General features: G+C 51.6%; 1 protein-coding gene across 1 annotated transcript in view; it reads right to left on the minus strand.

The window, feature by feature from the left end:
- Positions 1-5,906: 5,906 nt before the first annotated feature.
- The window catches only part of RPH3A (rabphilin 3A), a 35,955-nt gene continuing 16,536 nt past the window's right edge, over positions 5,907-25,325 (minus strand). Inside the window, exons 4-19 of the mRNA XM_064466317.1 lie at positions 22,492-22,621; positions 22,107-22,193; positions 21,445-21,610; positions 18,314-18,466; positions 16,875-16,967; positions 16,644-16,703; positions 16,352-16,573; positions 15,180-15,259; positions 14,743-14,817; positions 13,479-13,588; positions 12,750-12,876; positions 12,167-12,223; positions 11,835-11,986; positions 9,923-10,004; positions 9,273-9,369; positions 5,907-8,894 (exon numbers count right to left, since the gene is read on the minus strand). Coding sequence (XP_064322387.1) covers positions 8,764-8,894; positions 9,273-9,369; positions 9,923-10,004; positions 11,835-11,986; positions 12,167-12,223; positions 12,750-12,876; positions 13,479-13,588; positions 14,743-14,817; positions 15,180-15,259; positions 16,352-16,573; positions 16,644-16,703; positions 16,875-16,967; positions 18,314-18,466; positions 21,445-21,610; positions 22,107-22,193; positions 22,492-22,621 — 1,822 coding nt within the window. The 3' untranslated portion in view covers positions 5,907-8,763. The remainder of the gene's footprint in view (positions 8,895-9,272; positions 9,370-9,922; positions 10,005-11,834; positions 11,987-12,166; positions 12,224-12,749; positions 12,877-13,478; positions 13,589-14,742; positions 14,818-15,179; positions 15,260-16,351; positions 16,574-16,643; positions 16,704-16,874; positions 16,968-18,313; positions 18,467-21,444; positions 21,611-22,106; positions 22,194-22,491; positions 22,622-25,325) is intronic.

The raw sequence follows: 25,325 nt of genomic DNA on the forward strand, positions 1-25,325 counted from the left end.
AAATACTCTTTGTTAGTAGGCTGAATAAAACCCTGATTTGCTGAGGCTCTTGAGATCTTGGCTGTGCCACTCAGGGTTTCCATGGCAGGGCTTTTATCAGGGAGATAATGATCAGCTATTCAGCTCTGCCTATCTGGCCCTTAATTAATAATGCTGACCCTCATTCTGGGAACAAGCAGGCATGATAGAGACACCCATGAATTTCTTAGGCTCCTTCTCTCTCAAATTCAGCCCATCCTGTTTACAAATACCCTTCATGCTTCTCCTCAATTGTAATTCCCTTTGACAGCTTTTTTGTTTTTGTTCTGTGGTTTGTTGTTTGTTTTTTTTTTCTTTTAGTTGGCCAGAGCTTTTCTTCTCCAGTTTTGACCTGATCAAGATGAGCCTTTTTTGCTTTGACAGTTTTTGGAAGGAGCTAGTTTGCTGAGATTTTTTTTTTTCTCAGCACTGCCAGAAAAACCTGAGAAATCAGTTATCTCTGCAACGCCAATGGATTCAGAGAACCCGCTCAGCTCTCTAAAAGCAGATAACTGCAGTTTCCATGTTGACACCAGCTACTTAATTCAGCTCTGAAGGCAGGTGCCAGGCTCCCGCTGCCTGATCCGCCCAGGGCATCACAGCAGCTCTTCCACTCCCTGCCAGGCCACCGCCAGAGGAGAGGGCAGCACTGTGGACAGCTGGCTCTGCCTATGACCTTTAGTAAGGGGCTTTGAGTCATTGCCTAGCATCTCCAAAATGTGCCCGAAAGGTGCCCTCTGCATGCTGCCTACATCGTGGGGTGAGGATGCAGAAGTGGGTTTGCATTACCCTCCGTAGCGGTGACACCCTGGCAAAGCCTCCACAACATCCCACTGCTTCTCAGTTCCCATCGCCTTTCCTGCCAGGCCCGTGTTCTGCAGTCAGCTGTTCCCAGCTGATATTATCTCCACCTGGATTACAATCAGATACAATTTTGCTCCTCTGACTCAGTGCAGCTGCATGATGTGATGGGCTGTATCAGCATGGTAGGGACCGGCAGGTGGGGGTGAGCCCCTTCCCACCCCCACAGGGACTGTGGGCTGCTCCAGTGCCACCGCATCAATTTTAGTCTTGCAAATGTTTCCCAGTCAGCATTTTCCCTTATTTGTTTGCTTGCTTTCTGCCAAGCCATGCCTACTTGCAACCATACCTTTTAATCCAAATCAGGTCCAAGTTTTGAGTTTTTAAACCTGAGCTGTTGTATAATTTAATCTGAACTCATTAGATTAATGAAGGTGTCACCAAAGCAAAGCCCGAGTAAGGACAGCCCACCTCAAACTTTGCAGACAGATGATTTTAGAAAAGATGAGCTGAAAGCAGTTGCCTCACTTCCAGCATCACTGCAGGTGCTGTCACAGCCTGGTACTGGTACGCAGCACCCTACTGCTGATGCCTGGCCTTCCCACTGGGCTGCATCCCACCCAGAAGGGATGCCTCCCAAAAGCCCATGTGAGCGCACAGAAAATGCTGCTCGTTGGAAACACACTTCCCAGGGAAAAGCTGCGGCTCCCAGGAGCTGAGCTGAGCTCGGTGAGACAGCCAAGCTTTGATCGAATAGTGCTGGTTGGAAAACAGCAAAGCCATGGACCTGAAGCCGTGGGACAGCAGGAGTACAGTAAGAAAGATGAGACCTGCATGCATGTTTCTAACTAAATGCCACTTTCCCCTCCCAACTGGTGATGTTGGCCAGTGTGGGCAGACGGGCTGGGTATACAATTAGCAGGTACACAATTTTATTATGGCTGAGCCTGGCACCAATCCCAGCTGCCCGGGGGGTGGGTGCCGTACCAGGCTACCCCATCCCAGACTAACAGCAATAGCGCAGCGTTTAGTGCATTAGTTATTCCGATGCTGTCAGCTGGAGGCAGGTACATGGTACACCTTCTGGGGCTGCTGCCTATGCAAGAAAATAAGTATTATGCCTAATTAATATTCAAGCTGTGAATAATTAAAATACTCCACTCCCTGTTCCAGTTATGCTTGCTATTTACCTGTAAATCCTTTACTCTTGCTGAAGTGCAAGCAGAGTCTATTGGAACTGGGGATTTATGGTAGCTGCCAACCACTCCGCTCTCCAACTGCAATAAGTTATATTCCTATTATGCAGCATGCAATAAAAAAGGCTGATATTTATTCTTTGGATTTTTCTTTCCCAAGAAAGTCGCCAAAACTCACACAACCACTAAAACGTGTCTCTATTTCACAGGCGATGTCACTGCAGCCACCAGCGTGGCGGGGACGTGGCAACAGCTCCGTGCAGCGGCTGGGAGGAGGTGAGCATCACCTGGGCATCCTCGCTGGCCTCTCCTGCTTGGGACCCAACGTTGTCCTGCAGAAACAAGACAAGCTGAAACCTCAGTTTACCCCAGAAAAAGGCTTTGTGGACTCTCCAGACTCCACCACAGACTGTCTCCAGCCCCATGGCTGCTTGTAACTGGTTTTGCATTGGGCTAGCAGCCCAGAGGTGTTAGCCCCAGCTCTGCGCATCTGAGTGAAAGAATAACAGTTTATTTTTAGGCTGAGCACCGATGGGATGAAAGCCATTGATCTGAGCTCGTAATTACATTGTTATCTGTGCCGTATGAGATAAAGAGATTTCTAGCTGCAGGCTTTTTGAAAAGCTGGGCTTGAAAGCAGATAGAAGAGGGATTTATTTAGTTGAGCTTCTCTATTTTTAAGTGAAATGTTAAATAGTAAAAGTTTGCTTTTATTCCTCCCCCCCTCCCCCGAAGATGGAAAGCTGTGGAAGCTTTCCCTCCTGCTCAGTGCCGCAGAAGAGCCCCAGTGCCCTCTTGATGCCCTGGGATCATGCAGGACATGTTATGAGAGCTCCATAACATATTTTTTTTTTATGAATTACACCCCAAGGAGAGATGTTAGAAGAGACCACTATAGGATGTGGCATGGTTTGGGTCACTGGATGCTGCCATGATCTTCTGGAGCAACATGCACCTTGGAGAGGAGCTGTTTGGCCATATGCTTTGTTTTGCATCGCCTGCTCCATGAGAGGAGCAAGAGTCCAACACTTTGTCAACATCTTCAGCCCGGTGCTCATTCAGTGGGACAGGTCTTCTCTGCTTGCTGGTCCTGTAGCTTTTCCTCTGATTGTACTGGCCACTCTCCAAGGCCAGCAAGGGACCTACTTCCATGTCAACTGCTTAGCGTGCCTGCTGTCATCCGTGTTTTACAGCCCTCTCAATGAAGAGCAAATCTGTATTGATTTCAGAACAACTAGAGCTGTAAATTACTGGTCATGACTGGCTTGGCCAGTACTGAGATGAAAATCTATTGATTGCACGGAAGGTCTAAATCTAATTAGCAAGCAAGGAAAGTGTATGGAACAGCAGAACGATTCAGATGTTCTGAGATGTAATTAAAACTGTAAAGCTACCTACAAAAGCAGAACATGCAAATAATGGTCCTGATCAAGCACAATTTGCAATCCAAGGGCTTCCTTTTCAGAGAGGCTGAGAAGAAAATGGGAGCAGAAATATCAATCAGGGGGAACAAAGGACCCTCTCTTATCCCCATGGGTTTACTCAAAATGCCTCTTTCTCTCTTTTGAAGCACTTTCCATTCAGGACTTTGCAGTCAACCACAGCTGGCACTGCCTCGCCTGCAATTAATGAAGGCAGCATCGTAATCACAGGGGATATGGCGATGCTTGCTCTGGTGCTCGGCCAGAGCTGGGTGGCCAACCCACTGGGACCTCTCTGGGGCCACTCACTGCACCTACACCATGCAGCAGCAGAGAGGAAAAATCAATGGGAAGCTCTCATGCTGAAAAACACTAATAAAAGGAAGTTAAAGCTCAATTTTCAGGGTGCTAGACATCTCTGGGAACTATTTTTTTTTCAGAGGACACAGACCCAGCTATTTTCTGCCACTAAAGTTTTGGAAGAGAACAAGCTTTGCAGCAGAAAAAGGGGGATGCAATTGGACCTGCTGTTCTCTGTACAGCTGGTAATTACACAGGGATGGTGGTTTGCTCTTTCTTCCACCCACCCTACCTAAAATACCACCACTGGCAGTCACCGGCAGCGAGCATGCATACAGCTTCACCCTTTCTGGAAAACGACCTATGTTGTCTGTTCAAGCCTCTTAGCATGCAACATGACATAACCAAAGAGCTTTGTGCTCATTGTCCTCACAAACCACCCTCTCCTTGTCCTCCAAAGAGGGGACAACGCATCCTGCCGCTCACTGGGAGCTAGCATCATTTTTCCTCTTTTCCTTGGAGTTTGCCCCCAAAGAGGAGCTCACCTCAGACAGTTCAGGCACTGCTGTGTATGTTAAACCTCTGGTTGTTTTCCTGCTAGCATGCACGAGAACATGAGGTCGTCTCCTAACCGGTGGGAGAGCTCAAGGTCCTCATTAAGAGCAGGCCATACAGTTAGCACAATATAACAATTTTAAATTTCTCAGCAATTTTCTATACTAATCATTGCTGCTGCTTTTCTATGCACAACCTAATTACCACAAAGTAGTATCTCATTTGCCATTTTGACCTTTTTGCTCCAAGACGAGTCCAGCTGACCACTAGTGGCTCAGGGGAGGAAGGTGGACCCTGGCCTGCAGGTCTCTCTCGGGCAATTAATTCCAAGCCAACTGAAATGCACTGTAATGGCATCTCACCAGCGTAGACACCTCAGGAGGCTTTAACTGCCCACTGACCTCTCTTGAAGAACCACCGCTGGTCCAGCCTTGGGGAAACCACAGGTTAAACCTGTGTTGTGTAGGAGCAGCCATGGGGCTGGGGCAGCCCCACCAGTCCCCCCAAGGCTGCCATCCATTGAGGCTCAGCAACAGCTTATGCAAAGACTGCATCTGGGGGGCCACCACCACAATGGGTGTTACCAGAGCGGTGGGGGGTCCCACCACCAAGATGGGTGATTCTGATGGGGTCCCACCACCAGGATGGGCGGTGCTGAGGGGACACCAGCCCTGGTCGTGGGCATCCTTCTGGCACCTCCTGCCCATCCTTCCTGTGTCATACCTGGAGCATCAGTGACATCTGCTGCTGTTCCTGGGCATTGGCACCAGACCCGCCATGCAGCCACCCTCCACGGCTCGGCTCCATCCCCGCGGGCCCTCTCTAGGTACATGGAGGGTGTGAGTGTCCCCAGAGAGGCCAGGCCACCACCCCTCTCCCCCTGCCCAGGGCTGGGGCACGGCCCCCATGGGACCACCACTCACTGCTGTCCCAGGCGCTCCCACCAGCCCAGCGCACCCTTCCCTGGGGCCAGCACCTGATGATCTGCTAGAAATTGAGCCTAAATATGCCTAAAACAGTGCTAAAAAAAAAAAAATGGAGGGGAGGGAAGTTTTGCTTGGGTGGTGCAGCAGCTGGAGGGGGTGTTTTCCTGCAGTGGTGCAACAGGAGCTGCAGCTACATGTGGAAACTGGGAAGAAAGGCTAGGGCAGGAAGGGCAGCAGGAGGTTCATTTATCATGGGGTGGGTTTGCTTTTTGAGGGGACCCACAGAAGTGCCAGAGCAAAGCAGTGACCACCGCTGCACCGTGGTCTTCCCCAGAAGCACATACCCATCACGTTTGCACTCAGTGAGGCACAAAGCAAGCAGGAGCTCACGGATGCCTTGGCTGCATACACAGAATTGATGCCCATGGTAACCCAGGATTTTATGCCGCACTGTTCCCCAGCACTCATGTCATTCCCATTACCCCCGGTGGGCAGGAAAGCCAAGCTGAGCAGGGCTGGGCCCTCTCCCTGCTATCCCAAACTCCTCCTAAACCTCTTGAAGCCAACACAACTTTCTAGCATGCCCAAGCCCACCACAAATTCCCACAGCCAGGACAGGTGCCCCCAGCCCATGCCAGGGTTCACATTCCCATAGTGAATGAAAGTAGCCAAAAACCATCATGTTTGGGTTTTTTTTTCTTTTCCAATAGTCTCACTTTATTAGATACCACATCAAGAGAAGATGTTGTGCTGCATGCAGCGGAAGACTGGAGTACTTCTAGTTCCTGTGTAACATTTTCTTTTTCTCTTAATAGTTGTAAACTGATATTTTGCTGTAAAATCACTGCATGCAAGTTTGAATGCAAACAGCACTAGAAGAGGCTTTTTTTCTTTTTGCACCATTCCCAATCCATATGTGCATGCTTTATTTACAACGAAAAGTAGTCATTCAGGGCAGAAATTACCATCAGAAAAACTGAGAAGAAGGTGGCAAACAGAGATGAGGACTGTGGTTTGCACAATACCGAGAGGGGGATCGGTAAGCTGCATTTAATTTTTTTGGGTGCAAAGAGATGATTGGAGTAGCGTTTGTCTGAAGGGAAAGCAAGGTGAGCAGACAATGTCAATACAGGACAGGATAAAGGCAACCTTAATGTAGTTGTTCTGCACACACAAAAAAGGCTGGGCTGCTGCAGGACTGGAATAAATTAAGGAATTGCTTACATTTTCTTTTGTTTTCTTTTTTTTTGTTTTGTTTTTACAGGTAATTTCATCCCCAGCCACCCATTTTCCCAGCATAGTTCAGAAGGGCACTGTGCCCAACTGCTGCTCCAAGAGGTATAGGCAAGGGCCGTGCAAAGGTTTTGGCCAGCTCCATCGCTCTAGAAGAGATAACAGCAGTATTCTACAGCTGAACAACCTCTGCCTGGAGCAGCGAGGGCCCTGGCACAGCTGCACAAGGCAGCACCAGACACAGAAAGAAACAACCCAAAAGAACCAGGTCATTGCAGTCTGGGTCCTCTGCACAGCCCATCCTGAGGGCAGCAGTTACTGGTGCGGAATCAAGAACTGCATGAAAAGGAGAGGAAAGCCATTTTCAGGGCATCCTCTCCCATGCGTCATGCCCAAGCACCTCTCATCTCAGTGGCCATGCCACAGGACACAGTCTGGGGCAGTGGAAGAGCTGCCCCAGCTCCAGCTGAAAGCAGCAGAGGAAGCCCAGGCTGGTTTAGGTTTACTTCCTCAATCCTTGCTCCAAGGGTGGCTCCTGGTGGACAGCAGAGTACAATGTGTTGGCAGCACCCAGCCAGGGCTGGCGGGGAAAACCAGCCCTCCATGGGAACGCAAGCCCTGAGCTGGCTGGGCTGCTCTGCACGCCACAGCACCGCTCGGCACACAGAGGTGTTACCGTCACACGGCAATGTTAGCATCGCTCAGCACGCAGGCCCCACCAGCTGCAGAAATCACAGCCCTGGAGAGACGTTCATCGCAAGTCAGTGCTCAGAGCAAATTCCGCTGGGGAAAGGGTGGAGGGGGAAAATCAAGAACAGGAAAGTAACTCATCCAATTCAAAATTCAGCTCCGCAGTACAGCTGAATTGAGAACATGCCACATGACAGCATGCCAGCAGACTACAGCAGCGGGTTGCAAGGGAAGTCATGGGATGACAGTGTGAACTGAGGGGGCTGAGGTTCATGTTTCATACCACATGTGCAGAGTGTAGCTGACCAACAATATAATCCAGTAGTGCTTATTGTGCTGCTATCAACATTGCTATGCTTGAGGCTGTCCAGAGACAGCAAATGGTACCAAACCCGACCAGCATCAGCCTGAAAGTGTTGTGACTCTCCTGCTGTTGAGAACAAATTGAACACCTCCAGCCCATCATTAAAGTGCAGGTTGAAGACAACGGTTCTTGTGCAGATTTGAGACAAAAAGAAAAAAAAAGTTGGAAGACCTCTGTTTCAGCTAATTTCAGTATTCATGGTGTTTTAAAGCAATGGTCCTTGCACATAGCGGCTAGTTGGTGGGAAGTATCTTCTCCCTCAGCTTCCCTCCTGCATGTGGCATGGCAAACAGTCAGCAACAGAAAGGATAGTCTGAGGAGGGTCAGGGGCTGCCCTCAGGGTTCAGCTAGTCACTACTATGCAGCTAGGACGTGAAGAGGAGGTAGTCACAAGCTTGAAACATGGGTGTGCTCCTACAGCAAACGGAGTGCGCAAGTTCCTCAGGAGAAAGGAACCGCACGTGGCGGCTGGAAACGAACACGAACCAACCCAAATCTCTGTTTCCCTGCGAGCACAGAGTGGCTCCCTATTTCTCATTATTGTTATTGTATTATTGGTGGATCTTCTCAGCAAAGGATGTACCACAATATTGCTCAAATGTACCAAGTCAGAACTAAAGCTCAAGCAGGACTCGCAGGATTATATCAGTGACACAGGCTTTTGCCTAATCACGACAACACAGATACCAGGCTACGGTTACGACCCACACCAAAGCCAAACAGCTTTTTCATTATTGCAACTGAGGTATCAATATCACGCAAGCAGAACGGGCCGATGCTCGGACACCAGCGCTCAACCGCCCCCATGCCGGACAAGAGCACAGCCAGGCCGGTGGCCACACATCCCACTGGGAGACAAAGGAGCCACGAGCTGGTGTGATGGGACGAGCCACGCGAGTGGCAGCTGGAGGAACATAGAGCATCACACATACAACAGACAGGCTATCACGGCGTGCGTGAGACTAGTGAGAAAGAGGAACAGTCAGAGGGTAACTATTGCTTGACAAAATTACACACCAGGATAATCCAATGACCCCCCAAAAAAACCCCAAAGGAAGTGAATAGAAAAAATCTGGGTTAGTTTTCAGGTGGGAGTGAGAACAGGTCACAGAAGATGCTTGGAAAAGGCAGAAGAGTGTTGCTGCCCTGGAACCAGAGGTGTGTAGCAAGGCATGACTGTGCTGGAAGACAGACATCAGAGACCTACAGGGGCTTGGAGGAGGATGGGCCAGTTAGGGAGGTTTGAGCAGCAGCTCCCTTTAATCACTAGCAACGTGGTTCTCATTTTGGAGGGTGTGCCAGCGTTCAATCTTCTTGTCCTTGTTCTTCAAACATTCATACCAGTGTTTCAAGCGCTCCCCCTTAGCTGTAATGCCGAGCTGACAGCCGCCTGGAAGAAAGGGGGAAGAGACATCATATTCAGAGATGATGCTAATGTTCCAGTAAATCGGTTCCAATGGGAGATACCTCACATTTGCAAGCATTTCTTTCTACCTTCTGGATTTAAAGTCTCATGGAAACAACTAGAGATGCTCTGCCTGCACAGAAGACCCCATGGGATGCTGGAGATGGGGCAGCGCAGTGGCTCCCAGTGCTGGATCAGCCATTTGATGGCCTGATACAAGCGCCCAACCAACCTGCATGGTTCTACTTCAAAGCTCAGCCCAGGGTCCCTCACAGGGCAGGTGACCTATGCAACCCTCCCATACAGCGAGCATTATACTGGGCATTAAAACCACACCCCAGAGCACAGAGACTTGCAGCTCACCAATGTAATCATTCGATTTTCCGATGTCGTAATCCCAGACAGAAATGTCCAGTGACTTCTTGGCCAGATCGCTGTGTTTTATATCATAGAAAAACTCCTACAGAAGAACACCCATGTCACCCCAAGTGTCCCAGGAAAACACTCCCAGAAAAACGCAGTTAAGCAATTGCAGATGATCTCTCTGACAGCCTGACTTCAAAATCCAATGAGAGGATATTTAAAATACACTAATGAAGAGCAAAAGCCCCCTTTCCTTCAGCACCTCTCCTCCCAGGATCACCACATACCGCACAAACCCCTAAGCTGAGCTCACCCCTTGTATCTGAGTGCTTTGCAGGTGTCCCATCAAGGCAGCACGGGGCACAGGACTCCCCCCAGGATGCTCATCCCACCCATAGCCCCTGGCTGGGGTGACAGGGAGTCATCAGCAGAGGCATCAGGGAGGTTTCCTTGTGTACCAGTGCTGCCTGGCACTGAACTGGTCACATCTCCTGCGGCAAAGTCATTCCTGAAATACTCCTGGGTGCAGAAAGGGGAAGAGAGGCTGAGCGAGGAACTGAACCTCAGGGAGTTTGTCTTCCATCTCCTCCACACAACGTAGTAATTGGCTAAGTTGATTTAATAATATAAAAAATTAGATTTGTCCTTACCTCATTAAACTCAGGATTCAATGTTTTCTTCTTAATCTGTGTCTTGTGTTTAGCCTTTTTGCCCATGTCAGGTTTCAGCCAACTGGGGGCAACAGAAAACAGCTCAAAACTCAAGTGCAAGAACAGTGTGAGTTTATAAGCTAAAAAAAGTGAGTTTGGGGGCTAGAAAAGCACAACTGAAGATATTTAAGGCAAAGAAACAGGTTAGCCAGTCTCCCTCCCCACCTTCTAAAGTTATCTAAAATAAATGTAAAATTAGTGAAATCTTGAATACTCTTTTGTTTAAAGGTTGGACTAGATGATCCCTGAGGTCCCTTCCAACCTGTGATTCTGTGATTTGTTGGGGTTTTTTTTCTCCTTCCCCCTGGATTGCCAGATGAGACATGGGAAACCATAAAGACCTGCTTTGTGCAGAGCACTGAGCTCAGCAGAAACCTTTCTGGAGGAGCATCTCTTGCTCAGAGCATCTGGGTAACCTTCAGACACCAGAAAGCAGCAAGCCTGCACATGCACTCTTGACGTCCCTCCAAACCATGCATTGCTCCCAAGTCTTTTCTCCCCAAGCCATGCTAAAATAAATGGTTGGAGGCATTTTATGGCGCAAAAGCAGTGAACTCTGCATTTTGCTGGTGAGGAACCTGCTGAGGCTGGCAGCAGGGAGCCGCTGAAACGGTCAGGGAATATGGAAAATGAGCAGCCAGGCCGGTCGCCAGCAGACAAGGGCAATCACATGGCCGGACACAGAGCCTGGCCACTGGAAAACCCAGCCAAGAACATGCAAACACACACAAAGATGGGGATAAATATGAAGAAAAGAGATAAAAATAGCCCATTAGTGTTTAATACCACAGACTAGTAAACTCAGTCAAGGTAGGTTCACCTAGAGAAGATGGGAAAAATTAGGCCTTGGGCTTTGCAGCCTGGCTGCAGACCTAGAACTAAAATGTGGAGCTGGCATTAATTAGATCTGTGTTGGAAACTGATTTAAAAATGGAAAGCCAAAAAATGAGAGACTGAGAAGAAAAACTACTCAGTTCCACTCAGCTACAAGAAGGCATGCAAAATGCTCAACATGAGAGTTATTGAATGACTTTTAGGGAGAACAGAGGGGTTTTTTCTGAAGGCAAAGAGAAAACAGCACTGAAAACCCATCTGCCACAACCAGGAACGACTGTAGGGTCCTCTCCATGTCACAGTTTATGAGGTTTGAGTTAAAATGATCTTGTTCCCCAATGTTTGCAGAAGCCTCTCAACAAGCGCCACTCCCCCATCATCTACCTCCGGAGCTCAGAGCACTGATGGGTGTGCTGCCGCTCAAGGAGACCCGCTCCCTGTTGCGGCAAGGCATCACTGGCACGAACCACACCAAACATCACTGTCTGCTTAAATTAAGCAGATTTGTTTGCAGTGGAGACATGACACAGAACAGGGACAGGCACGGCAGGGCAATTCCTGGGCTCCCACCTACAACAAGCACATGGATTTATGGAGCAGAAAGCAGGGCACGTGCTCCTCATCATGCACGGAGGGACATCGAGTGCTCTCCACCCTGCAGGCATGGTGGGTCAAAGCCAAGGAGAAGGACCTCTCTCATTCTCCAGCTCTGCATCTACGGGGTGGCTGTTGGGTCTGTGCATTTGGGAACCTATGAGGAATGGGTGGACCTAAGGGCTGGGTCAGTCTCACCTAGCTTCAGCCACAGCAGGGGCACTAAAGCAGAGCGTTATGACCTTGCATAGCTGCCCACCGGTGATGCCTCTGTCCTACACAAGGTCTCAAGGTGCTTGGGAAACGCTCTCCTCTCTCCAGTAGTTTTGGAAGGAGCTCTCAGAGCATCAGCTACTGCCCAAGGGCAGTGGGTGGCTCCATGACCATGCATTACCACACTACGCCAGCCCCAGTTCCCACTTACAGTTTAACAAAAGGGTCTGAGTATCCATTGGCATCCATGGCTGCTAAATGCACGCAGCGTATGATGCCGACAATCAGGCCACCCTGCTGGGTGCTGTACATGAGGGACACTAGGATCTTCCCACGCTCCTCCACATCCCCGCCACGATCCACCTGCAAGAGGAAGCGACCAAAGATGGTGACACGGGGGCTGAGTGAGGAAGACTCTCAACTGCAGAGCAGTTGAGACAAGATGAATACATGTATCCCCCATGCGGGGAAGAAAAGGAGCCTGTACATGAGAGATGATGGGTGAAACGTGCAAGGAGCAAGTCATCCTCCAAGGACTCTTACCTCTTCTTCGTACAGTGCCATCCCACGGGATGAGCCAGTTGTTCCAGCACGCTTCATCTTGGATGGAGAAGGGAAAATGAGAGACTGCCATGAGTGACTGCAGCTGGGAGAGGCACCATCCTACAGGAGAAACACCCCTGGGAGCCCAGCCCAGCTCTTTGGCTGGTGTCTGGAGTGGAAGGGGGCTCAGGTACATTCATCTGCTCCATCAACCTCCACCTCAGCAGACTCAGCACCTTACCCACAGCATGGGGGAGCAGAGCTCAGGGGTGCAGCAACCTGCCCTCTCCTCCTCAGCAACATACATGAGCACAGGCTGGAAACGCCAGCAGATCTACAGCCACCAGTTAGGTCCCCGGAGTCACTTCCCCTGGATTCCCACCACGTGCTGTTATCTCCTGGCCTTGATGTGTCACATCAGCCCAGACATGGGTGGGAACCCAACTCCTAAAAGATGCTGGTGAAGTCAGACACCTACAGCACTTGGCTGATTCCAGCTCTAAGCTCACTACTTGCTCCCTCACATGCCACTTGTTCACAACCTCAACATTAAAGGTAGCAGAAAAATTTCACAGAAACTCACTGGTATTACTCTCTCCAAGCAGATGTTGAAGTTCTTTTTCTGATTGGCTTTGAGTTTTTTCAAGGAAACTCTAGTTTCTCCAATAAACTCATTGTGGCCAAATTTGTCTTCATCACACACAGAGATCCTGAAGGGAACAGGAAAGGTGAACATCAACCAGGCTGGAGCAGTACGTGACTCCGGAGCACAAAACCGCTCCTGCAAGGGCACTATTCAGGCAGTGGATAAAGCAAAGCAGCATTGAAGCCTCCACTCATCTGGCTCTCCTCTGATCAAAAGCAGTCAGAAAACAGAACAACTGTTTTGCCAGAAAAATTAACAGTTTTAATACTTGCTCTGAAACAGGGCAAAAAAAAAAATCAAGAGGTAGAAATTTCTTGTAGGAAGGAAATGTCAAACATTTTTAGAGACATCTAAACCTTTTGGTGGTATCTGTCAAATCATGCACAGATATGCAATATACAAATCTCTATGCTGATAAGAATAATAGTAATGCCAATAATTTAATATTAGATGACAGGGTCAAAATGCCTTTTTTTCCTCTAAAAGGACTGTAAAAAATCACCATGCTGATTTTGACCAAAAACCCTGCATGTCCAGGTGCTCTATCAACACCTGCACTTTGCTGCCTGTGCCCTCCTGAGGAAGGCTGGCTTGCTATGCTCCATGTGAGGAGACCCATGGTTCCCATCCCACTGTACCACAGGATACTCCAGCTCCTCTGCTTGCCTGAGGGTTTTCCTTTGCATGTCCTCATCTGTGATGCCGTGGTACACCAGGGTCTCATTCCACACAGGGTTACGGGTGTTGCGCAGTGTCTTCGTTCTCAGCTTATTTGACTATGGCATCAGAACAAAACATGGCATCGTTACTCCCCTGAACTCCTCCCAGCCTAAATTTCAGCTCCTGGCAGAGTGTAAATTAGACGCGCCATCACCTCTGGCTCACAAGTGGTGGTTTGACTGGGGCACCGAGGGCTCTGCAGGACATCACTGCTGCCTGCTGAGGCTGTCGAGCTGGCAAGCCATCAACTCCAGGTGAGCATCACTGACCTGACAAGGTGGACTTTTATGCAAGCACCGGGGACTCTTTTGCCTGCAGTAGCCAGGGCAGCCTTCACTGCCCAGCTTTTAACTATCTGGGGCCTACTCACTCAAGGACACTTGTACAAGAAAAGATTGCACAGGGCAGGCTGTGCGGGACTTGGGTAACGGCTCTTGTGGTCCAAAGGAGGTGACAGCTTGAGAAACAAGGATCTTTATCACTTCTTCGTGTCTTTCATAAACACATGTGCAAAATAAAAGAAAGATCAGCGAACAAGAGAGCAATAGAAATCAAAGCAATTCCCAAGATCACAACACCTTGATTTACTCTGTGCAGGACCAGAAAGTCCCCACACAAAGTAAACAATACAATTGGATTGATATTTACAGGTTATCAACTTTTCCCCTTGTTTTACACTTAGTTCCTCTGAGCAAAACTCTGCTGCTGGAAAGAACTTTGCAGCCCCTGAGCAAGGAGCCAGCGGTGGTCATCTCTTCCTCAAAGGTTTCCCCACCAAGTTCAGCTTAGCTGGGCTGGGGAGTGGGATTTCCAGGGCTTTTTCTGATGGGGAGGAGCCAGAGTTTACTCAATGGTTATTTCTTCACAGCTCTAACGAGAGCATGATGTATCTTCAAAGCAAATGAATCATTCAAACGCCAGTAGTAATTACATTTTTGCAGATGTTTTGTGGTGCATTAACAGTGTCACCTCCCCTGGAGCTCCCCTCCATCCTTAAGTAGATCTCTGTCTGTAGAATGAGCTGTTCCTTGGGTATGGGAGAGCATCTACAAGCATCATCGCTTTTCAGAGATACCTCCCAGGTAAAATAGCCGCAGTGAACAACTGTGCAGAGAAATCAAGGGGAGGAAGTCTGATGCCCTCAGGGGGCTTTGAGAAATCTCTGCTGCATCCCCAGCCCAAAACGCATCCAAACCAGGCAAAGCCTCACCTTGCTGGCTCCAGGCAAGAGGTGCAGTTTGACGTAGGGATCCGCCAGGCCGTTTGAGTCCATTGGCTTTAAGCCCTAAAAGACAAATAATGAAAACACAGTGCATGAATCCTCCTCAAGCAGAACCAGGGAAGAGAAAAAGCTACCCATGAAGCAATTCAGTAGAGAGAAAATCCATTCAGCAAGCCAACAGCCTTGTCCTCTGCCCCGAGCAGGCATGAGTGCCACAATGTGCTAAAACATCAAACCCACCCGAGCAGAAGCCCCACAGACCTCTCTTTCAAGGCCAGGAGCAGCAGTGCCAGCAGGCTGGGCTGGGCCTCCAAGGGGAGCAGCCTCTGCCAGCAGCCACACTGCTCCCAGCCCACTGCACCAGGGGAGCTGGGAGCCAGATGGACTTAAACTGATAAAAGAAGGGGAGAAAAGGGACCACTTACTTTGGCCTTGATGAGGGTGCAGTGCAGGGAGCTGTTCTCCTGGTCATAGAGCAGGCTGAACTCCAGCGCTCCCAGCGTAGCTGACAGTGGAGGGGGGAGAAAGGAGTTGGAAATAGGACCTCGTTAAAACCCCAGCCAATAATGGTTTAATCAGCCCTGATTAGTAATAATTAGAAAGATTGGCAGTTCAAATGTAAAGCCATTTAAAGCACATGGGTCTGCGCCAGCATCATCCAAACTGCCACACACAAATCCAGCCAGATTCACAAGCTCTGCTCATCAAAGCTTTACAAAGCTGGAACTGGGAGGGCAGCTTGGGGCCTTTGAGCCAATTTTAATATTCATCAGGCAAAGGAGAATGTGAGGGTACAACCCTTCTCTGGGCACAGCTCAGGGAGGCAATGCCACCCCAGGACCACCCCGAGAAGGTGTTTCAGCTCGGGTGGCCAGCATCTCCCCCCAAGGCCTGGGGACTGGTATTTGGCCCCCATTTTGACTTGTTAGAAACCAGCTCACACTTGTCTTCATGTGCTCACGGGAAAAGATCACAAGGATGAAGAGTTAGCACAGAACTTCAGATGGGTCCATCTGCCGCTCTCTGAGCACGATTTCTGCGCCTGCTCCTGGCCCAGAGCAGTGCTCTCTGTTCCGGGTGGAAGCAGTGTGGACAGGCAAAGCAGTGCCCTGCCACAGATGTTCACACTCAGGCAGCAAACTCCCTTGTTAGGGGAGCAAATGTCTGAACACCAAGATCTCATGGCATAAAGGTACTGAAGCCACCAAGCCTTTCCTACGGACGGGTCTGGTGGCATTGCTTGCAGCGAAGTATGCTCTGATGGAAAGAGGCGACCACCTTCAAGACTCGAATTTGGCAACGGGAATGTTCTGTGAGCACAGAGCCTACACCATCACATGTCACAGCTCAGTAATTTGGTGCAAAACCAACTGAAGGTCCTATGAGCTGTGCTGAACTGACTGAGCGGGGACAGCCTGCAAGATCCTGCCCCATCTCCGAGCCCTGGGGGGAAGCAGCATTCCACGAGGACTCTCCCTGCCAGAGACCCATGACCATATGGTGCAAGTCACAGGCCTGGAGCAACCACCTCCCCAAAATTCCAGATTTCCCAAAGAAACCGCTCCCTGCCCTTGGGCCAAGCACCCCAGGTACATACTGCCTTCATCAGAGTCATAGCTGTTGGCGTCCTCCTCCTCTTCCTCCTGGGGCGGCTGCCGCAGCGGGGCAGCAGGCGCTGGTGGGATGGCGGGAGACTGCGGGAAGGCGGGGGGCTGCCGGGCTGGCCTCTCCTCTCTGGCTGGGGGCACAGCATAGCCCCCTCCTCGCTCCTCCCTGGCAGTGGCGCGGGCTGGCTCTGGGGGTCCCAGCGGCGGGCTCGCTGTGGGAGGGACCCCGTTAGCCCCCGGTGCGCTCTGCCCCTCAGACCCTCGCAGGCAGCTGAATTTTACCTTGTCTTTCCAGGAACTGGCCAGTTGCCCTGGGACCCGGTCTTGCCACTGCCGCTGGTGCTGGGAACAGATGCAGCATTACTGGGGCATTCACCTGGGCAATGCCCTCCATCCCCTCTCCCACCCCAGCGCCGGCCCTGCCCCAAGCAGGGAGGTCCCTGCTCAAGGCAGCACATCGGGGTGCCTCCCCCGGGGACCAAGCGTCCAGGCTGCATCCCCATCGCATCCTACCTGGGGGTGCTGCTGGACCAGGACCAGGAGCGGGGCCGGCAGCAGCTGGTGGGGGCGGACGCGGGGCTTGCAGGGAGTTGGTCCGCTTCACGCCTGCGAGCGGAGGGGAGAATCAGCAACAGCGTTTTGGGCCCCGGGGGCTTTGCCTGTGTTGACGAGGGGGTTACAGCTGGGTTCGGCCGGGGAAGGGCAGCCAGAGGCAGCTGATAGGGAAGAGGTTTGGCAGATGTCTAGAGGTGGCTGAGATAACGGCCCAGCCCCTCACGCTTGTGGGGTCAGCGCTGCAGGGAGAGGGTCCCGCCCGGGCGGGCGCAGGGAAGGTTTCACTAGGGGGACCCCGTGCTGCGCCGATCCGCCCGCAGAAGGGGGAGACGCAGAGAGGTGGAACGAGAAGGATGGATGTGGAGAGCGGGAGCATCCTGCGATGCCCGTCACACCCCTATCCCCCCGCATACCCGACCAGCAGCAACACTCCAGGACCACAGCTGCACAGCATCCCAAGACAGCCACGGGTGCACCCTCAAGAATTATCCACCCAAACACGAATTAAAACACCAGCTCCCCATGGCAGGATCTCAGGCAGCCCTAAACAACCTTCTCCAGCTATTATCTGTCTATCTATCCCACCATTGAGTATTTTTTTTTTCTTCCCCAAAGAATTAGAGAGAACTTGGATATTTTCCAGACATTTTTAGCTTCACCAATTAAATTTGCAAGCTCAGCCCCTAAATGAAAGGCGATCTCTGCAAGTGCCTTTCCCCTTCTGGAGGCACCTGGGGAGGATCTAGGCCCTGCCAAACACTGTCTGCCACCCATTCATATCACAGCCATTTACAATAGCTTGGAGCACATCAAATTTTCATGACACAAGAAGTGACATCCCCAGCCAGCAAAGCACAGGCTCCCACAGGCAGGGCTGGCCCGTGCCTGCTCCTTCGGCAGCACCTCATGGGGCCCATGTCCACCTCGGCAGCGAGAAGGGGGCATAGCAGCATGAAAAATGCCTCTGCGTAGGGTCCCCAGCACAGCTGCATTTCATCTCTGCTTAAAATCAGCCTGGTAAGCACTGAGCCCACTCCTCTCTTCACTTACAGTTCTCACATCGGGTATGGGGCTTTTCAAATTCATGTCCTTCCACAGGCCATAAAATGCCCTTTGCAGGGAAAAGCGCAGCAGGGGGAGGGATGGGCATCCCCCTCCACACCTCCTCCTAATCCCACCTCCACACCGGACCACCCCATCAGCAAACCCCATGGAGCAGTGTAAAACAGCAGGTAAGCGGCCCGGAAAGCAGGCAGTAGCGCTCTGCAACATGAAATCCTCCAGCATCACTCAGTGCTGCACATCGAGCAGACACAACCCTCGTATGGCTACCAGCTTTGTGCTCCCCAGCCTTCTCCTTCCAAGCGCGCAGAAGCACGCAGAAGCGCAGCTCTCACCGGGGCTCCTGCTGACCCCGCTCTCGGCAGTGTAGTCGCGGCTGTCGACCTCCCCGCCGGTGTGCTCGCTGCCGCACGGGCCCGGTCTGCCCTCAGCCGGCTTGCGACCAGGCGCTGCGTAGCTGCCCCGGGCAGCCGCCGTTGCATCGCTGCCTGCGGGGAAAGCAATAAAGGCTGCAGTGAGGCTTGCACCCTGACCACCCATCCATCCCCAGAACTGGCTGGGGACTGCTCTGAGAGCAGCTGCTTGGGTGATGCCCAGACTGGGAACAAGCAGGAGAAAGAAGAGGAGGATGGGTACAGCTGCTGCGGCATCACACCCAGAGCATTGGGGACTGCCAGCCATCCCGCACCTGTGGGGCGGCAAGAGAGCTCTGCACCATCAAACCTGCACATGGCGGTCAGGAAAGCCCAAAGGACATGGCAAACCGTGGGGACAACCAGGAGACGTGACAGCCCCACAGGAAAACAAGACCAGAGGCATCTGTCAGCCGGTCCTCAGTGCCCATCAAACGTCTAATGCCATTACAACTCCACAGTCCCTGAGACAGGGGGATAATATTTTCTTTTTGCTGATCATCCTCCATTTATTAGCGAGACAATGGTGACAGCTGCCTTTGCCTCTCACTTCCATCCACCCAGCTGTGGCTATCTGAGTGGATAAATACCGGCCACACAAGCCAGGGTGCTGAGACCACTTCACGGTGATAAATTGCAGCCCACAGATGCAGTGGAAAAGATGTCAGTGCTCTGCCGGAGATGCCAGGCATAAATCTTTGCTGTGACATAAATGGGATGTTTATCCTTGGCTGGGCTCTCAGGGTCGCTGGGCACAAGGAGAAAGCAAAACGCAACAGATTGCAGGTGGGGGAGAAGAGGGAGGTAAAAATGCCACGATGCTGAAGAGGAGGGAGGAGGGGAAACGAACATCCACAACCAGGAGCCCCATGGTGCAGAAACAGTGATGCAATAAATAATTTTTTGAGGGAGCTTTAGGAAAATCGTGGGCATGTCATAAGCATGCTGATCACCAGGAGGGAGCTGCGGAGCCTGACCAACCCTCCCCTACTTGCAGGCAAGCCAGCAGCTTAATAAAAGCAGCCTGTTGTGGGGCCAGGAAGCTTAATGGCACCAGCTACCATCGCAACTAAATAGTCTTAATTAAGTGGTTTCCCCAACTGCTGCTGTGTGGGAAGATGAAGATCATCACTCAGCACAACCAGGCTGGGCACAGCTTTGCCAAGGCTTACCCAGAGCCCCCTGCCGGCACTGTGAGCTGTAGCGTGGGCTGCAGCTGAGCCCGTGTACCACCCCCACCATGGGTACCCCAGCCTGGGCACTCTTGCCTGGACCTCACCCCGACACCACCGCCCAGACCCACAGGATGCATCCCCATCACAGCAGTGCTGCAGGGTGGAGGAACATGGCTCAGCACAAGGCGGTGCCACCCACCAAGCCCACTAAGATGCAGCCTGCCTGCCACCCTGCCCAGAGCCCACCCAAATATGGAGCAGAGCCCCAGGAAGCCACAAGTGGGAAATCAAACACAGCCCTAGGAACCAACTGTTAAAACCTCCTGTGCCCCAATGGCCATCTGCCACCTGGGTTATCGCTGCCGCAACAGACCCTGAGCTAAAGGAAGGGTGGGACTGAGGGGACCGCTCTGGGGGTGTGTGGTGTGTGTCACCAGCCCCCTGCTGCCTCCTCCACACAGCCAAGGAAGGGGAGAAGAAGAGGGTTTGCAGCCACTGGACTGCTCTCATCTTAATCGTTGCCCAGCCAGGAACAGCCGGTGCCAGAGGGAGGTGTCAGGTAGTTTCATCACTTGGCACTCCGATGTCAAACTGTGAAAATGGGGGCTATTATTCAAAATTAATTCCCAGCAGCATGGCTGGTCTGGGAGCAGTGGGAGCCCCAACCCTAGTTCCTGCTGGTGCCAGCAGCAGCATCCAAGGGACGTGGTTCCAGAGCAGCGCAGGGTGTATATGAGGTTAGAAATTGGGGAGCCCTGGTGAGGAACATGGCTTCACCCCACAAGCAGAAAGCACTGATTGATGCTACTTAATGCAGCTCCCTCAGCTGGCGTCGCTATTAAACATGATGCAGGCAGAGCCTCGGGTGGCTGTGAGTGCTGGAGGAGACAAGGTATAACCATAAAAAAGACGGCTGCATCCTCGCTTGCTCTGCTACCCATGCATGGCACAAGCCTGGGCGTGGGGCACAGCACTGAGAGCTTTGGTGGGAAAACCCAGCATGGCCTGAGCAAAGAGCAGAGCAGCTCACTGCTCCATCCCTGGCAGACATGCACAAGCCCCCCACAAGCCTCCTAAAGTTTCCACGGGAGGTTTTCTGAGGATCTAAATAACCAGAAAAACACCTGCCAATCAGCAGCAGGAAACAACACCTACAGAGGCAATTTTGCTCAGCACTTTCAATTGCGGTGTTTCAGCCCAGGCGTGTGCAGTAGGTGGGGAAGCCCCAGAATAACTTGGTCCCCGCATGGTGGGTGGCAGCCGCAAGGAGAGGTCCTGCTGCTGCTGCAGCCCACCCTGGAAAACCCTGCAGGAAAATCCGGCAGGGAAAGGAGGGAGGGAGGGGGCTCAGCGCAGGTGGCACCAAGGCAGCAGCACAGGAGATAGTGTGAACACTGGTGCTTACCGTTAGAGTTCTGCTCGGCCGGGGCATCCGCCTGGCCTTGGGGGCACAAACAGAGTGAGAAGCAGTGAACCTGCAGCCCGCCCACCCCAGCAACGCCAACCCAGGCTGTGCTGCCACTCCTTCCCCAGGTTTCTTTTTATGTTCTTATTTTTTTTCTAGGCTTCTGCATCACCGCGTTCATACCCAGGCACTGCCTGAACCTGTGGCCAGGTGCCCCAGATCCCCACGCAGGGCTGCTTGGCTTGAGGAGATCCCTGCAAACCTAGCCACCCTGACCTGGACAGCCGGGAGAAAGCCTCAGCAGGCAGGGAGGACAGCAGGGCGATTTCTGTGCCTTTTAGAAAACAGGCAGCAGCTACACAACTGCTCTGGATACTTTTTGCTAGGGCTTACACCTGCAAATGGTGGGGACGAGACCCAACACCTTGCCCCTTGCACAGAGAGGGAGGGGGTCAGCACCTGCTGCCACCTACCTCGGGTGGGCGCGCGGGAGGGGAGTTGCGGGTCCTGGGTGGGCGGCTCCGACGGGCTGGGCTCGCTCAGGGCTTGGGGTCCCTTGTTCTTGCTGACGGGCATTGGCTGGGGCAGCACTTGCTTGGGCAAACCCTTGAAGAACCAGGCACCGGAGCGCTTCCACACCTGGGGGTGCAGGCAGTGGGGTGGCACCCATGTCTCGGGGGGATGCTGGGTGCAGTCCTGGCAGCCTTCGTCCCCCTGCACCACCAGGGTCTGCCTCCAGTAGGCAACATTAAGGACGTTCACCTCTGTATCCGCTGCCCCACAGAGACCCCACAGCCCATCCTGCTAACTAACTACAGCTTTTACACATTGTAGGCAGCAGGGAGCCACAACAGCCTCTTCAAAACCAAGACTTTTTTTAAAAGAAAAAAGCCCAGCATTTTATATAGCAAACAAGATCATCCTGTAACAACCAGACTTAAGTAGCTGGGCCAGGTTTAATGGTGCTGGGGGACAGGCTGAATGTCCCTGGGAACATCCCCATCTGAGGCTGGTCCCTTCTCGGAGCTCTGGGGTGGGGACAGTGCCCAGGATGAAAACAAGGGCAGGGACCACATCCCCACTCCAGCACAGGGAACGCCCAGGGCAGGGGAAGCACCTGGGCTGCCAGGCTCACCTCCCGCTGCTCGCTGCAGATCTTGCAGAGCCAGATGGTGTGGGGCCGGCTGTTGGTGGTCTCCACCCCGCACTTGGTGCAGACGTTCTGCAAAGAAAGCAAAGCACCGGGTGGCAGCAGGGACACCAGAGCCACCAAAAGGTCCCACCACACCAGCACCACCCCTCGGGAGTGTGAGGTTAATGACAGGCAGTTAATGAGAGCTCTCCCACCACAAACATTGGCGACTGCAGAAACACCTAGGGGTGTCCCCTTGTGCCCCATGCGGAGGGATGCTGGGCAATCAAAATACGCACCAAAAGACTGACCTGCCCATTTTTGCACTGGGGGGATGTGTGGGTCCAGGGGGCTGCACCCGGCAGCGGGTCACAGGGAGATGCCTCACCTTCTTGCAATCCTCGCAGACGACGCAGGCGGATCCCCGCGGCCCCAGCTGCTCCCCACAGAGGATGCAGCGGTTCACCCCGTCCCCCAGCACACTGCGGCGCATGTCCTCCAGCCGGGTCATGAGTCGCCTGGCAGAAAGGGGACAGGGGCTGTCAGGAAAGGCACCGCATGGCCGGGATGCGGGGGTCCTGCTCCCAAGAGGCTGCCTTTAGTCCAGCTGCTTCTTTTCCTCGTGCAGCTTCCAGCAGAGCCTCTCCTCTTCCAGCTACAGGAACTCAACCAGGGGAAATGACACATCCCAGGGGACGTGGAGTATTATATTCCCCCATAGCTTTATACTGTACAACTATTAACTTCCAGTGACACTGCCAGAGAGCAGATACCAGCCCCAGCTCCCACAAATACACACATGCATAAAATCCACCCAAGTCAGCACCTTTGCACAAAATGGTTTGACATCAGTGAAGCAGCTTTTTTTCCCCAAATGGAAACCTTTCCACCCAGTCCCAGCAACTGCCCATAGAAAAACTGCGAGAGGAGATCTGGCAGGAAGACTGGATTAATTAGTTTTCTCATTTTCTAAGAAAAAAACTGCATATAATTTACTTTATGGAAATTCTTAGCCCTTTGAGTAAAACACAAAAAGCCCACTGGAGAACAGGTTATAAAAACACATCTGTTTACTGCAGAGGTAAAAAAAAAAAAAAAAAAAAACCAGTTAAACAACTTCTGCAAAAACCAGCACTGGCAAAAGCAGTTTGCAGAGCAGGAGCAGGATCGAGCTGCCTGCTGAGCACCCAAGAGCTGGCAGCAAGTTGTACGCTTGGTTAACCCAGAATCCTGGCCCTAAAAATAGCACTAGAAGGGAAAAAGGATGCATTATTGATGCCATTCAGTGAGGAAGGAGATGGAATGAAGAAAGGGAGAAGACCCAAGCCCACTGGGGAGAGCAGCAGCCACCCTCACCTGCGGGGCTGCCATCCACTCCCATGGCAGCCTGACCCAAATCTGACAAAGTCGCTAACACAGCGTGCCATAAAAAAAAACCACCTGATGTTTAAAAGACATTTTCCCACATGTCTGATGATGGCTTCAGATTTATGGCAGCTCGGCTGGCAGCACTTAAGAATTCCTCATAAACAATATATAAGCTCCCCTCTACATAAGATGCCTCTGCGGTTGGTCTCCAGCGCTTGCAGGACAGCCAGTGTTCCATGGACTGCACGTGGAAATGCAACGGCTTTATTGTACATGGGTGCTTCATAAAGAAATAGCAGCAAGAGAGGAAAAATAAAACATCACAGAACACACAACCTATTACAGTTCATAAAACGCCCCGTTGGAAACTTGCTGCAGTCAATAGGGGCATCCCAAAGAACTTCATCAGCCACCGAGTCAAGTCCGAAGCGCAGACCCAGCTCCGTGACTCAGCGCACATTTTCTGACCAAAGTTGCTTTATTACAACATCTCGTTTAGGTGGAAGATGTTGGCCATGCTAAAACCCACAGAGAATTTCCCACTCCTCCCCATGCAGGGGGCTGATCTCCCTGGGTTCGAGCATGCTTGGGGCCAAGGCAGCTGCCGATGTGGAGGTGCCTCCTGACGGTTGTTAGTGAACCTGCAGCCCATGCTGGGCGAGGAGACAGGAAAGCCAGGCTGGGGCCGTGCATCCAGCAGAGCCAGACGAGCCAGCAGTCAGGAGAAATCACTATTTTCACAGCTACGGTGTCACCAGACAGCAGATGGGTGAGCTTGCAAGCTCCTTCAGTTTTCATCACCTGAAGTTTCAGTAGAACGACAAGACTACGGGCTGTCTAAATACAACAATTCTGGTTGTCAACCTGAGCTAGTTTGTTTCCTGGAGAAAACACTTTTTGTTGAAAAATAACATCCTTAGACTGCAGTGACGTGCTTTAATGCCTTTCCACCTTGCTCTTAACAGGGAAGCTATCTGTTAGCCTAATTCCCTGCTCCGGCGTTACTCCTGAGAGACGTGGCTGTCTATCCCTGCCCTCGAGCACCTGCTTACTGCTTTGCAGATGATCCATAGGTGATTTCTTCCTACAGAATAAGTTGGCTACTAGAGTGATTATCTGCCCTCGGTGCCTTCCCAGGCTCCGTGGCCAATACACCCTGCTGCAAACCTGAGAGGTCTCAGCGATTTCAAGGCAGCCACATCATCCCATAAACATCCGGCCAGCAACGAGCAGTATTCCAGTTAAAACCTGGATAACGGGCTGTTCCCCAAACATTTCTTATTTAAATGAAATGAATCACACCACAGTTGTTCCCAGCCCACATCCCACCACATGCAACGCAGGGTCCCCGTGAAGAGCCCACAACAGCAAATAACCAACAACATCCAGCTTCTGTTGCAGCACATTGCTCCCACCTGTGGAGGGAAAACATTTCTGGGGCAAAACCTTCATTTTCCTAGCAGCAAAGCACATGTACAAGCCCATATCTTCTGCAATTCCCCTCCCTGTGCTGCAAGAGCTCTGCTTCAAGAGAAGCAGCTTCCAGTTGGAAATCTGCAAGCCCAAACAAACTTATTATAGAAACTAGAACAAATGGCACAATCAAAGCAAAATAAAAAAAGAAAAGCCTTTGCATTTCAAGAGATTCATTATTTAGCTGCAAAATCGTTCCTAGTCTCTCATTTACCAGAAGCATCTCCTTAAGAGGTTTTTTTTTAACCAGTGGAAGAGCTTCAGCAGTCAGTACACACACCTGTGGTACCAGTTTCAAACAAAGCACATTTGCCTAATTAAAACATCCATCCAAGCTGGAGAAATTGGGCTTTTTTTCCTGAGTCAAACTCTGCCATAAAA

The sequence above is a fragment of the Phalacrocorax carbo genome, chromosome 15, assembly GCF_963921805.1.
Source record: "Phalacrocorax carbo chromosome 15, bPhaCar2.1, whole genome shotgun sequence".
Lineage (NCBI taxonomy): Eukaryota > Metazoa > Chordata > Aves > Suliformes > Phalacrocoracidae > Phalacrocorax > Phalacrocorax carbo.